The sequence below is a fragment of the Lonchura striata genome, chromosome 8 (assembly GCF_050655825.1).
Source record: "Lonchura striata isolate lonStrDom1 chromosome 8, ASM5065582v1, whole genome shotgun sequence".
NCBI classification, from domain to species: Eukaryota; Metazoa; Chordata; class Aves; order Passeriformes; family Estrildidae; genus Lonchura; species Lonchura striata.
In genome coordinates, this window is record NC_140710.1 from 28,038,886 (window position 1) to 28,053,817 (window position 14,932).

Genomic DNA, 14,932 nt, shown 5'->3' on the forward strand with positions numbered 1-14,932 from the left:
TGCTGTTTTTCCAAACTTTATCTTTAGATTTTAAAGCTTTGCTAATACTTTTGGGAAAGGGCTTTTCCTAATTTTCAAATCATTCATTTAAGATAATTTTACAATTATATTGAAATACTTAAGGGATGTGAGAAGAACATTTGAGAACATATTTAGTCAAAACCTAGAAGGCAAACTGAGCCTTTTGGGGGGCATAGTTCTGACTGAATCTCCTTATTTGCTTAGGTTTGAAAATAGGTTTTAATCAAAACTATGTTTATTTAAAAATAACATCTATAATAATAAAAAAATTCCCTGAAGTTCCCAAATGCACAAAAATGCAATGCACCTGCCAAATTTTAATGATTAGCTCATTAAACCTACAGATGGTTTAGTAAGGGAAATCAGCTGTTGCTGAGTTTCAGGAGTTGAGCGACTTCAACCAAGGATTTACAAATTTCTGTCTCTCAAACAGCTGCCAGAAGTTTCCAGAGAAATATTTATAATTTATTGATTAATGTCACAATATGTCAAGAAATGTGAATCCTGGGATGCCAAAATTTCTATTTTTTGCTTTTTTTCTTGTGATTTTACTAGTGAAACTAGTATTTTGATGACCAGATGATTTAAAGTAAATGAAAATATTTTCAGTGAAGTATAAGGAGCTGATCTGCCTGGGCTCTATAACTCATTTAACTCATTGGTGGTTTCCAGTTTTCATAACTATAATCTTAGTCCTGCAAACTCTGTTAGGTAAGTTGTTATTTCCATGCTCTTACGGTATTTTCTGTGACTACAGATTTTTCAGCATGGAGGACTCAAAGTTGTCAATAGTTGCCATTTAATAAATGTCATTTGTTGGGACTGTTAAAAATAGTTCTATGACAATGATTCAAGCTGAGGCCTTGGAAAAATAGATCTGATTTGAAATGTTTTATATAGAATTGCTGTAAAGGAAGGGAAGAGGAGGAGGGGATTGGATGTGCAGGAGTATCCCAAGAAGGCAAACTGTCAATATAATTGGGAAATCTGTTTGAATTGAGTGGTGATGGCAGATAGCAATATGGCTGAGAACAAAGGAAGAGAGGTCCATTTCTGTGAGCTGGGTATCAAATAGAATTTTTTTGCAATATCCATTAGATTGGACATTTGGACATTAGTAAAAACTTCTTCACTGAAGGGGTGCTCAGGTATTGTAACAGGCTGCCTGGGGGAGTGATGGGGTCACCATCCTGAAAGAATTCAAATGATGTACAAATGTGGCACTTAGGACCGTGGTTTAGCAGTGGACTCAGCAGTTCTGGGTAAGTGGTTGGGCTCAGTGATCTTAGAGGACTTTTCCAATGATTCTATGATCCCATGAAACTTTTACTGCTTTTCCACCTCCATTACCCACTGAACTTCCCTGGAAGCCCTGGGGTTCCAGCACGGGTTTGGCAGCGGTGCTGGGCTCAACCAGCTGCTCCCACCACACTCAGCACCTTCCAACAACACACTGGGGGTGTGAAACAGTGCTCTGGCTTTAAGTGTGGCAGGAGCATTCACAACTCAGGAAGTCTCATCCAGGAGAACTGTGATGTTGGCCATGGTGGATCTAATTCATCCCGTACCAACTGCCCCAGCTTTCTGTCAGCACGTCAGCCTCGTTGGATTGAGCCTCAGCCAAGTTGTGCAGCTGCCAAATGATTGTGGACAGGATCAGATGGGAGAGTTTGTAAAGATGAACATTTCATGATTGTGGACAGGATCAGATGGGAGAGTTTGTAAAGATGAACATTTCATGATTGTGGACAGGATCAGATGGGAGAGTTTGTAAAGATGAACATTTCATGATTGTGGACAGGATCAGATGGGAGAGTTTGTAAAGATGAACATTTCATGATTGTGGATAGGATCAGATGGGAGAGTTTGTAAAGATGAACATTTCATGATTGTGGACAGGATCATATGGGAGAGTTTGTAAAGCTGAATGTTCCATGATTATGGACAGATCAGATGGGAGAGTTTGCAAAGCTGAACATTTCTTGGTTGTGGACAGGATCAGATGGGAGAGTTTGTAAAGCTGAATGTTTCTCATCAGCACCTCGAAGGCAGCTTTTCCTGGGTCTCTGCAGTGATGACCCAGCAGCTTCTTTGGCAGTGAACAACAGGAGGATCAAATAGATCTTGGGCAAACTCAATAAGGAAAGAAAAGAACAGAGCTGGACATGGACTTTGGAAAAGGGCCTGGAGGGACAGGACAAGGGGGAATGGCTTCAAACTGCCAGAGGACTGGGTTAGATAAGATATAGGGAAGAAATTCTTCCCTGTGGGGGTGGTCAGGCCCTGGCAGAGGTTGCCCAGAGAAGCTGGGGCTGCTCCATCTGTGGAAGTGTCCAAGGCCAGGTTGGATAAGGCTTGGAGCAGCCTGGGATAGTGGAAGGTGTCCCTGCCCATGGCAGGGAGCTGGAATGAGGTGGCCTTTAAGGTCCCTTCCAACCCAAGCCATTGTGAGATTCTCTGGATTCAAGTGGATAACAACATAGTTAAGAATCAAACTTTGTGTGTGTGTAATGTACCCACTGTGTGTAATGAGGCAAAAAATGATACTGGGTGTTTGTTCCTCATGAACAAGCAGAGGATGCCCACATGGAAATGTTGGCACAGATGGAAATGGTGGTGGTGGTATGTGAGCAATTAATTCAGCAATTAACCTTAACCAAAAGTGCAGTTATACACATTACACAGTCTAGATCTCCACTGGTGACTATGTAGACAGAGTTTTGTTTACTCTTTTCTGGGTTAAAACCCTTGAAATTTACATTTTTGAGGTGATGTCCCGAATGTCTTGTCAGGACCTTCAGTTTCTGTGAACCATTTAAAGGAATTCTCCCAAGGCTTGGGATTTGGTACCTTCTGAATCTCTTGGTGCAGGTCTCAGTAACCTGGAGGATGGATACATTTGTCCCTGTGAATCACATTTCTCTGTCAGGGACAGGAGGGGATTCATGGTGAATGTGTAACATCTTCTGGCCTTTTAGACTTGATACCAGAAGCATGGGAGATGTAGAAATAAGCATGTAGAACATTCTGGCACGGTGTTCTATGAGAAATTGTGTCACACACTTCAACACATGGACTTGTTGATGCCTTCATGTCTGTGACTATACATACATTAAATAGATACACTTTTTTTTTTTTTAAGGCAGTATCATGAGAATCAGTAATGCTCTAATGCACAAGCTTTCCAGGAAATGTAATAATTTCTCCTAGGTTTTTGTTGTTTGCTTGTTGTTTTGTTTTTTTTTTCTCCTCTTCACTGACATCTTGACAGGCTGAGGCAGAATCCCTTTCTTACCTGTCAGGTATAGAAGGATAAAATCCATTATTCCCATGTTGCAGTCCTCTGTGCTGCCCTACCTAGGATTCCTTGGATGGGCTTTAGCCTCTGTTTTATGAAGCACAGTTAAAAGAGCTGATTTCAAGGAGGATGACTTTGAGCTGATGTGAATATTGGTGATCTGGAATGCATCCAGTAAATGACAAATCAAGTAGAAGAGCGTGACTGCATGTTCCCAGGGTTTACTGTAGTTCCCTGTGTTTCATTTCAGACCTCCAAAGAGGACCTTCTACAGGCTGATTTTGAAGGAGCTTTAAAATTCTTCAGGGTTCAGTTGCCCAAGAGGTACAGAGCTGAGGAGAACGCCCGGAGACTCATGGAACAAGCTTGCAATATTAAGGTAAGGATGGACTTCATTGCTTCTCATTCACCCAGGAGTTTGTACAGGAAGAGTAAAATGCAATGTTAAGAATGGCAGTAGCATGTAGAAAGTAAAGAAATTGGAAAGTAAAGTAAATCAGCGGTTTATTGCTTTTTATATATGTTTGTATGATTACACACACACCTTTTGTCTTTAAAGAAAGTGAATCTGATCTTTTCTCTCTTTGTCTGCTTGGGTACAAGCTAATAATTAAAGCAGAAAAACGGCGCATTATCAACAACTATCAGAACTCACTAATTCCTTATTTGTTTTATAAACAGTGACTGCAGTAAACCAATTAATCACTGTATGATAATCATGCAAACAGAGCTCAGATATTATTTGTTTTGCTCAGAAGCTGCTTATCTGCTGAGTGCTGTGTATAATACATTTGAATTCAGGTAAAAATGAGTTTTGTTTGTATATCAGGCTTACCAAGATAGAATATGTTTTTTTATTCTACCTTACCCAAGATTCTGCTGTCAGAAGTCAGGCTACTCTGAACATATTGGATTTGAACCAAATTTGAGAAGCATGACTGCAAGCTGTTGAGGGAAGAAACCTGTTTAAAATGGCTGCAGAGGTTCATAAAGGTCCTTGGAAGGTCCTGGAATTTTTTTATTTTTTTTTTTTGGTTGAAATATGTATTGCTATGGAGGGACTTTATGTTTGATCTTGGAGAAAAAGTGTTTTAGTAATTTCTTGGAATGTGAGCTCTGATGGGAAGTGCATATTGGTGTGGCCCAGTGATGGACAGAAAACATCCCACTAGGAAGAATGTTCATGCAACACTCTGCCTCTTTTTATATTTTTATTGCCTCTCTCAATATATTTGTTAATTTCCCTTGTGCTGCTTAATTTCATCATTTATTAAGCAAGGGCTTTTTCCCTTCTGGTTAAAGCACTGATCTTATGAAAAAATAGGTCTTGCCATCTGAATGTTTATTCCAGCCAAGGAAAAGAAAATCTGTTGAAACATTTTAGGAAAATTGTACTTGGAATTCAGCTCTGATGCTGAAAGAGACTATTTGTGAGTACAAGGCTGCAGTTTGATATTCAGTATTTAGTCCTCTGCTTGGTTGTTGAAAATGAGTAATTTAAGGACTTGGCTAGTACGGGGGAATTAAGTTTATGCTGCTTACTCGGGGTGTATTTTCTGCTGGGAGGTTGAAGTAGAAATCTTCATGGTACCTGTTGGAAGAGCTATTTATTGATTTTCTCGTGCCTTTCTCCTTTTCTATTTCTCTCTTTTCTATTTCTCTCTTTTCTATTTTCAATCCATTGTATGTCACATGATGTTATTTGTCATTAGTTTTTAATTTAGTACTGAATGTATGTGTGCATGATGTGCTTTATTGGGGAAGTATTTTGAAATGCACCTGAGGCTGATGCTCAGTGCTCAGGGTTCAGCACCTGGGGCCAGTTATGAGAAAAGACATTGTGAACTGTGAGTGGACAGGAAAGGGTAGGGCTTGACAGTGAATTCACTGCATACACAGGATTTCACACACTGTGGATTCTGGTTAAGAGAAAAGCCCAGGTGAGTGCCACAAACATGGAGTCAAGTTACCCCTTTATGTGTTAGAGAAGTGTGTGAGGATTAGTAGGAATGGCTGAAAAGGAGAGAGAATTCAGAGCTGAGACCTGGGGCTGTCGGGGGTTGAAGTCACCTTCTGCTGTGTCAGTACCTGCTGCTCTGGTGTGCTTAGGGCTGGCTCCCTGAGCACACAGCTCATCCTGTCAAAGACTTCAGGAACTTCATGTGAGGAAACTCAGCACAAGACCCTGCTGGAGGGAGGGTGAAACATTTTAAATGAGTGTGTCTCCTCTCACTTGCACCCTTGCCACAGGTGCCACCCATGGCACTGAAGCATCTGTCTGGCCATGGTCTCTGGTGTGGGATGAGGATGAGGAGCAGTGACTGTGGAGTCGTCAGTGTGGCCCAGCATCCTCTCAACTGATGACAATAAATTGGCTTTTGGGCATGTTTTCTGTACTGTCTAGGAGGGACAGGAATGTGTTGGCTTAGGTGGTTTTGGAGTCTCCATCTGTGGAGACACTCAAAACACAGATTGCCCTGTGTGAGCTGCTGTAGGCCACCCTCCTTCAAAGGGGTGGTTTAGACAAGATGCTCTCCAGACATCACTTCCAACCTAAACCAGGCCATGATTCTATAATTAGATGTTAGAATCCTTGGATTTATTTACCAACAGGTGCCAATAATTGCAGGAGCTGACATGCTCAAACAGGAGATTTTGGTCTTGTTCATCACCAGTGGCAGAGTCCCAGGGAGCACAGAGGTTGTATGAAGAGCAGTAGTCTGTCTTGTTGAATGTAGCAAAACTTGTTCTGTTAAAAAAAAAGGCCACACCAGACCCTTAAACTGCTTTTTTGTGCTATATGAAAGAGGCACTGTGTGTCTTGTGGGCTGTATTAGTACTTGTAGACTAAACAATAGATGGTTTTAGAGCAAGTATCACACAGTAAGTGAATGGAGGATTTTCTTCAGATTTCTCAGCTAATTACACAGGCATAAAAACCTAAAACCAGAACTGTTTTGTGGCAAGGCTTCATAATGAGCTGTATTTTTTTCCAGTGTTTCTTTTAATTTTGTCCCCACATTACTGCAAAACAAAACAGGAGTTTAACATGTAATAAAAATCCACCTCTCCTTGCTTACTTTTTTCTTGAGCTTTAGCTGAGCTACTTCTAGTCCTGCAGAAGGCAAATTTAAAACTTTTTGGTGTTTTTTCTCCTTAATTTCACAACTTTTCAATTGATTTCAAGATGTAATGCTTGGATTTTGAAAGTACTGAAAGTGGTGTATTGGACTTTCATAGTTCTATCATACTGCTTTTGGAAAAAAAAGGAATTGGTATCTATCTTTCTCTAAAGAGTAGATCTGCAGATGCAAGGAAAAATCTGCTATTAAATGAAATATCTGTGTAGAATGTGCTTGAGAATGACTTTTTCAATTAAGTATTACTTTTGGTGGTTATTCACTAGGTCTGGATTTCAGTCATTTACTAGTAAACCACTGGGACAGTCACTGGAATTAGAATTAATGGTAGTGTTTTCCTGCAGAGCTGTTGGGTCATATTCCATTGTTGAAGAGCATTTTGAACTAATTCATACTATGACATAATAGGGTCAAAGAAATAATATAGCCTGTATTTGTAATTGTAGAAAGATTTTTATGCTTACGCTTTGGGGAGGAGATTTTTTTTTTTTACTTTCCTCATTTTTCTGTCTTTACAAGAGTTTTCAGAACTTTTTCTATGTCTCTGGAAGCCCAATTTGATAAATGAATGAATGAAGTAAGACCCTCTTCTAGATTTCGTGAAGGTTGATCCTAATGGTGCTATTTTATGAAAACATCTGCCAAATTCTTCATGCTCACAGCATCTGCCTCAGTTGCCTTTTGTATCTTCTTGCAGTTCCTCTTGCACAGATCCATGTGCATCCTAAAGAACTTGGAATGACCTTGGATTTTAATAGAGGAGTCCCATCACCTGTGTTCTTACACCTGGCTTCAGGCAGGTGAGCTGTGGAACAGGAGAAAGTCTCACTGGGAGATCTCCATATGAACATTCCCTGGCTTGTCATTTCCCAGTGAATTCAGGGAGTTGTGCCCCTTTCTCCATGACTGTCCCATGGCATGTGGAAACGGAGCAGAGCTGACATTCACCGTGTGTGTGTTAGCTCTGGAAATTCAGAATGTGCTACACTGCAGCTCTGAAATGCCAGATGGAGAGGTGGGGACATCCTCGGAATTACCTGTGGGGTGTCACCCCTTGTGCCAAGGGAAGGTGAGGTGAACACGTGGGATGAGAGACACAGGAACCTGCAGGGAAGGTTGTTCTGTGGTGGGGCAGCATCTGTACAGACACCTTTTGTTACCTGGTTCAGGCACTACAGCCTCATCTTTCACCATCCTCAGTAGCAGGAAAGAGCTCAAAAACTGAAATTCTTATAAGAGAAGTTTCTTCCCAACCAGGCAAATCTCCCTTTTGGACAATATTGGCATTACGAGGTTGCGCTCTCAGCACCTTCAATGAGACCAGCAAATGGCTCTGAATAAGAACAGTGCCTTTCCCAGTGCAAAGCAAACACACATTTTTGTCACCTCTCACTCTACTGACAAGGCTGTCACCCACAGCTGGAGCTGGCACCTGGGCCATGGATAATAGAATCAAGGAGAGCAGGCTACAGTAGCAGGAGCTGTGCTAAGCTTGTTTTCATTTCAGAATTGTTCCTTGGTGACATTTAAAGCAGGTTTACTTTATAATGTTGCAATATAAATGTTTTCAATTGAGAGTGGTGATTTGAGGCTTTCCTTACTGATGGGGATGACTGACTTGCTTCACACCTCTGTTGATCTTCTATCTGGATGTGAATTTTTACAGGCATGGTTTAACTCACCTACCGATTTATGTGACTTTCAATGGGTAGGATTAAAAATAGCTGGTTTGCTCTCTCTTCTCTCTAGAGCATTCTCTCTCTCTCTCTCTGTGCTTATCTCTGTACGTGTGTACTTATCCAGTTACTTGGGGATTTTGCTATCATGGTAAGAAAACACAAAATGTAACAGAAAAACAAAGGAGGTCACTGCAGAAAGGCCCTGAAACTGGACAGCCATTGGTTGTACCAGTGTTATATCTATTTAACCTTTCAGTATAAAGGACAGGTTAAAAATTGCTCATTTATCAACTTCTTCAGAAAAGGCCAAACCAAATAGAAAAGGATTTGGTTTAGATCTATAGAAAAGCCTGCAATGCTTGTATGCAATTTCTTATTAAATCCAATGATCAGTTATGTCTTGCCCTTGTTATGTCTGTGCTGTTATCTCTGAAGTGCAGATCCACTTCTCCTGGTGACAAGGGTCATGTTTTTTAATTCCTGTCCTGCTTGCAGCTCCAGTTTCCTTCTTTCTGCTTGGCTTTGTGATGTGGGCCACCACAATGAGCCAGCACCTGGAAATGAGATTGAAGTGCCTGCAGTGGAGTTGGATGTTAAATGTGATTGTAATCTTGGTAATAAATGTTTACACCATAGAAAGCAATGTTGTTAATTTAAAACAACAGTTTGAACTTGAAGTGTTTCTTTATTTTAACTTATGATATTTATTTAATATTCCAGTGAGCAGACATGTTGCCCAGTAGTGAGTCTATGTTTTCAATGTGTTTAAGCATTAGTAAAACTGTTCAGTTATTTTACTTTGGTTGGTTGGTCTGGTTTTTCTTTCATTTGCACTGAGTTGGCATTGTAAGGGACAGCAAAAAAGGTACCTAACTAATTCTCTATCAATAGGAAAGGAATAGAATTTTATTGTTATTAGTTAAGTATAATAACATTTTAACAATTTAAAGTAGTTCTGCAGCCTGAGTGAGTAAAAATATTTTGGTATCTTTGTATTAGTCACTAGCTGACATATGTACTTGTGAGCAGTGCCATCGACCAGAGCAGAGTTGCAGTGTGAAGGTCTTCCAAGAACTGTAAAAGTTTGATGTAGAAAAGTTGAAACATTTATTGTCTCTATCCCAGCAGTTTTATCACTTTGCCCAAATTCTTAGTGGTTTCATTCAGCAAGGTAAGGAGGGTACCTGAAAGCTGCTCCATGGTTCAGCAGAGCACCTAAACCCATTTTGTTCACCTTGGTGCATCAGGAGTCAGAGCTTTTCAGTATGGCAGCAGATGTCCTGTTCCAAGTGGGAGCAGGAGAGCATCCTCAGAAGGTCCTTCTGGCCTGAGCTTCTTCAATCTGGCACCTTCCTGTGGATAAATAAGAGCTGCTTTCCATCCTTGGGTCTGAAAATAGTTCAGAGAGCAGGAGATGAAGATGGCAGGGAGTCACACTGCTTGACAGCTCTGTCTTCTGGCGTCTTTGCCAGAATGTGTCTAAAATAGCTCTAGAAGTAAGAGGAAGTGAACCTTTTCCCAAGCTGAACTCCAATCCCAGATGCAGGTTGGCTGAAGCATTGACTCACCCCCTGGGAGGTGGCACATTAAAATATCTCACACAAAGTTCTGTCCTTGCAGTGGGCTGTATGTTGGGCAGCAGCAGTGACTGGAATTCCTATTGACAGCACAGTGCTCAAAACTAGTGTTTTAGAGGAGAAGATGTCAACTCTTTCTTTGGAGGAAACCAACCCAGTAACTGATTTTCCCAAAGAATGCCTTGAGTTTGACTATGAAGAAAGCCTGTGATGATGGTTCCTGGCAGGTTTGCAGTACCCCTTACTCTCCCAGTAAGATGGTGTCCTTTTTAAAGACACTTCTGTGGTGCAAAAGAGGCTGTAGAGGAAGAAATGTATCCCAGCATCGGTGGTTGCAACCATAACTAAAAGGAACAACCCCACAAGATTTCACGTTTTGTGGAGAAAGAGGTGTAGGTAAAAATACAGATTCAGAAATGCCTGGCAACAAGCTCTGCACCCCATGTTTATGCTGGCAAAGTGTTCCTTGATACTGACTTTAGCATCAAAAAAACTGTTGAGACTTAAGATGGCAGAATATCCCTGGAGGTGGAAATTCCTCTGTGCTTCTCTTGGGTATCTTTCAGGCAGTCAGGTCTGAGGGAGTAGCTTGGCAGTAATCAGTGTAGTAATTCTGAAGAAATGTATTTTTTTATATGCAAAAGACACTGGGGCCAAGGCACGACCCTTTCCAGCCAAAGTTTTGCTGTTGTCTATGACCCTGAAAAATACTGTATCTTTATTCTTTTAGAACTCAACTCCTGTGACTTGAGAAACTCTGAATTCTCACCTCTGAAAAGCAGAGGAAGAAGCTCTGTTGACTGCTGGGAGTTCAGGGCACCCACAGAGAATTATCTTTTATTTCTTACGTCTAGAAGTCTTAGAATACGTGCACTTGGAAGTGACTGCATTTAGGGAAAAAATTCAAGTTGCCTTTTGTCTTTTTTGATCAGTATGTGTCTCAGAAATGCTGTGGTCATTTTATTCCTGCAGATCTTACATATTTTTTAAAAAATGAAGTTTGTGGAAACAGCCATGGGTGGGGTTTGGTGTGGTTGCCCAGAGCAGCTGTGACTCCTCCATCCCTGGCAGTGTCCAAGGCCAGGTTGGACAGGGCTTGGAGCAACCTGGGATAGTGGAAGGTGTCCCTGCCAGGGCAGAGAGGTGGAGCAAGATGAGATTTAAGATCTCTCCCAACCCAAACCATTCTGTGATTCCATTCTGTGATTCTCTGTTGCAGACAGCTCCAATAATCCAGAGCTAATGGCTCATGCAGTGACTGGGGGAAAGCAGTGATTCACTCTCTGTGTAGCACACTGAGCAGCTGGGATGGGACACTGGGTTCTTTTTGGTTTTTGGCAAATTAAATGGGGTGACAAATTCTGAAGCACTGTGCTGAGACCTAGAGCTAAACTGATAAAAATAATTGGGAGGAGAAGGAAAAGAAAAGGCAAAGCCTAACAATTTTCCCTTATTCCCCCCAGGGCTTTTGCAAATAAACAGAAGAGGCACTGGGGGCACTGTCTTCATGTACTTTTGCTGGTGTTTGATTTCTCAGGCACCTGCACTTGGATTTATTTCTCTGCTTGGAAAATGAGGGGACAAACAAAACTAAGTATAGGAGACAGTGACTGCATTTAATAAACGCAGAGCTCTGCAGGGACAGCAACTTTTAGAGCTGAAAGTCTTATTAAAAACTTGCCACTACAAACCCCAGGCGTTGTTTTTGGCATTATTGACACTGTTGGAAATTAAATTCAGCAAGTAGTTACTTGGATATTCTCTGAGCAGTGTGTAGCTACTGGAGCAGGACTGTAGCTGGGTGCTCTATAAAGGCAATATTCACATTTTTAGGATCTCCTGATTGCTTCAGGATTCTCTGGTTTTCTACAGTTAATTGCTTGTATTTTTAGCTTATTGTAGCCTTGTTTCTCTTGTGGAGATTGAGTAGTATGGTAAACATGGTGTTACATTGTTTATGTTGTTAAGTTTGTTTATGTTTGGGCATAAGTAGATTACATCTGGCTGGTACCTCATTCTATCCAGCTGTTCAAGCAGCAGATGAAAATCAGACCTCATTGCGTTGTGCTAGCTGTCTGTTATTCTTTCAACTTCCTTTGCTTAATTAATTAATGCAATTTCCTGGACAGTAATTTTTAACCACAATTTGATTCTGCAAGTTAGTCAAAAGCCATGAAAAAACTGAAAATCTCATCTCCAAGTTATTAATCAGCCTAATAATTAGTATAGATGCGGAAATATGGAGAGGAACTGTTTACAAGGGCATGGAGTGACAGGACAAGAGGCAGTGGCTTCAAACTGAGAGTAGATTTTGATTGGATATTGGGAAGGAATTCTTCCATGTGAGGGTGGTGAGGCCCTTGGGACAGGGTACCCAGGGAAGCTGTGGCTGTCCCATCCCTGGCAGTGCCCAAGGCCAGGCTGGATGGGGCTTGGAGGAACCTGGGATGGTGCAAGGTGTCCCTGCCCATGGCAGGGATCGAAATAAGATGGGCTTTAAGGTCCCTTCCAACCCAAATAATTTTGTAGTTCTGTGTTAATAAATAATCTCTAAACCTGGAAGTATAGGCATGACTTCAGTATAGGCTCGGGGGCCAGTGTCAGCTTAAATCACTCAGTTACTGTGACAACAGAGCTGCAAAATCTTCAGCTTCAAGAGTCCCCCAGCCCAGGTGCAGCTGCCCCAGCCTGGAGGGGGCTCCTCACTCCTTCCCTGTGTGAGAAATCCAGGTGTGTGTTCACTAACACACACACAGACACACACACAGACACACACACTGGGGCTGGCATTACTTGAAGAGGCTCAGAGCTTAGTGCATCAACCTCTGGGGAAAAAGAGTTAAACTACAGCTGATGTTCTTCACAGAGTCAAGCAGCTGCCTGAACAGCTCCTTTAGGATCTCAGAAATCCTTTGGTCACCCCACAGCTCAGAGCACGAGATCAATGCCCTTACCCTGCAGCCTTGTGGGGAACGATTCGATGGCAGACTGAGAAAGGCACTTCACTGTGCCACCAGGATGCTCCCTCTTTCCCCAGCAGGGAATACTGATGCTATTTCAGCCCTTCAAGAGCAGTGGGAAGAGCTGGAGAAGGGATCAGGGCTTTGCTTCCTACGTGCCTGATGAGGATGTCATGTTCCACTTGCTCCTGTGTGCCCCAGGCGCCTGTTGCAAGCACTGCACTGAATTGTGCTTCAGCATCTGAGAACCTGCTTCCCTTACCTCGGGCTCATTTCTTCTCCCACTGTCAATGACACACAAAAACTTTATTGTCGGGCTGTTCCTTTTGATGACTGTGCAATTTACCTGTCAGAAATGGGGAAAAAACTCAATCGCCTTGTCACCACTGCCTTACTTTCAAATGTGAAATAGTCCTGAAAACAGTAAGTGTGATGTGTTTCCTCATGAGGCAGTGCTGAAAGAGATTTCTCTCACTGAAAGGAGCTGCATACAGAATCTGAATACAGATCCCAACATAGTTTACTTCATTCCAGCTGCTTGTCCAGACCATCATACTCGGGTAAGTTTGTAGGGAAACAAAAACTGTTGCTTTAAGTAGCAGCAGGAAGCTCTGAGGCAAATTTGGCCCTCGTTTTTCTTGTAATGCAGAGTGAAATGTAGATTTGTGTTGTAATGAACTTCCTTCAAGAGAACTTGCTTCGTTTTCCCCTTTTGTAAGCACAGTGTGAAGCAGGGCATGTTTCTTTTACAGGAGGAAGGATATGTGGTGGGAAAGGAGCATCTTCCTTGGCACAGTTTGTGTTTCCCAGAATTCTGACAGGGGTTCTGCAAAGGCAATGACTCTCTAGCTGAGGGGGATCTGGTTTAGCCATATGTTTTTTTTCCTTTTGTCCCACTATGCACCAGAGCCATCTTCTCCAGCCAGCATCACAAATCCAAGTGCTTCAAGACTTGATCAAACACACTTCTGGTCAGGGCTGGGGATGTAAAAGGGAAGAAGGTGCTGCCTGCACTTGGTGACCCTGGAAAACCTCCACCCCTGCTGTGAGAGCAGAGGAGCTCCCAGCCTGGAGGGAAAATGCTCATCCCAGGTGCAGCAGTAATTGCAGAGGGGAATTGGGAGCAGGGCTGGCTGTGGGCTGTGCCAGAACCCAGCTCATGTTGTGCTGCTCTCATCCATCCCTCTCTCCATCAAGCAACATCTCCTCTGGTGGCTGAGTCTCTAATGGCAAGGAGCAGCACATTTATGGATCCACCACTGGGTTGGGAGCTGACACAGGGACTTGTTGGGAGCCCAGGCTCCCCCTGGAGCAGCCAAGAGTCCCTCTCTGTTTTCCTTCAGTCTCTCTTTATTGTGACATCCACAGAATGTTAGTAATGGTCCTATCTGGCAGAAGGACTTTGCCACTGTGAAAATGCACATTAAATGATTGGCTCTTTGCAAATACTAAATTGAAGGCTGTATGTGTTATGTTGGAAAGTTATTTTGTCTTAATTTGTATTAATCCTCTTTTTAGTAGTGTGGTAGATGTAGTTTTAGGTTAGAACATAATGTTGTAATAGAAACTCTGCAATGTAAGGTATTTTTTATAGCTCAAGAAAGGGGTGAGGTAATCAAGAAATTCTTTGCACAGAGATAACAGCAACAAGACACCTTAAGAGTTCCTGTCTCCTTATCAGAAAAGACAAACATCCTCCCACCTCCTCTCCATCTTTAAGGAGCCACCAGGATTAAGAGGAAAAAGTTGACAAAAACCAGAAAAATTGCTAGTTTGCAAGGAATTTATGCATCATGTATGAGATATATGAATATGCAACAGACTGTTGCTTTTAAGGGTTAATCCTTTGTTCACAAAGCATGCTTTTCGTGGCTTAGTCTCTGGGAGCATCCAGACATCTGTAATTTTTTGCTTTTATTGTCCTAACTCTGGCCAAATTCTTATCGCTCTTATTTTTATTCCTGTTTTTATAACTGTTTTATTACTATTAAACTTTTAAAATTTTTAAACAAGTGATTGGCATTTTTCACACCACACAGTGTTTGCAGTGTCCCTGTTTAAACAACACAACTGTTTACCTGTATGACTGGTGGATTTTCAACCTTTGATCCATCATGCATATCAGGAATAGTATACAAGATTATACACTGTCATAGGAATTTGGGGGAAAACTGCTGGAAAGGTGAAGACACCAGAGAAATGTTCAAGTCCCTGATGTAAGGGTTTCACACATCTGTACTCACTGGTGAGGGCTGGA

General features: G+C 41.8%; 1 protein-coding gene across 3 annotated transcripts in view; it reads left to right on the plus strand.

The window, feature by feature from the left end:
- RABGAP1L (RAB GTPase activating protein 1 like) overlaps nucleotides 1-14,932 on the plus strand; it is a 230,906-nt gene that overhangs the window by 168,527 nt on the left and 47,447 nt on the right. For all 3 annotated transcript variants that reach the window (XM_021546018.3, XM_085586651.1, XM_085586650.1), the window contains exon 19: nucleotides 3,570-3,698. In XM_021546018.3, the coding sequence (XP_021401693.3) occupies nucleotides 3,570-3,698 (129 nt within the window). The remainder of the gene's footprint in view (nucleotides 1-3,569; nucleotides 3,699-14,932) is intronic.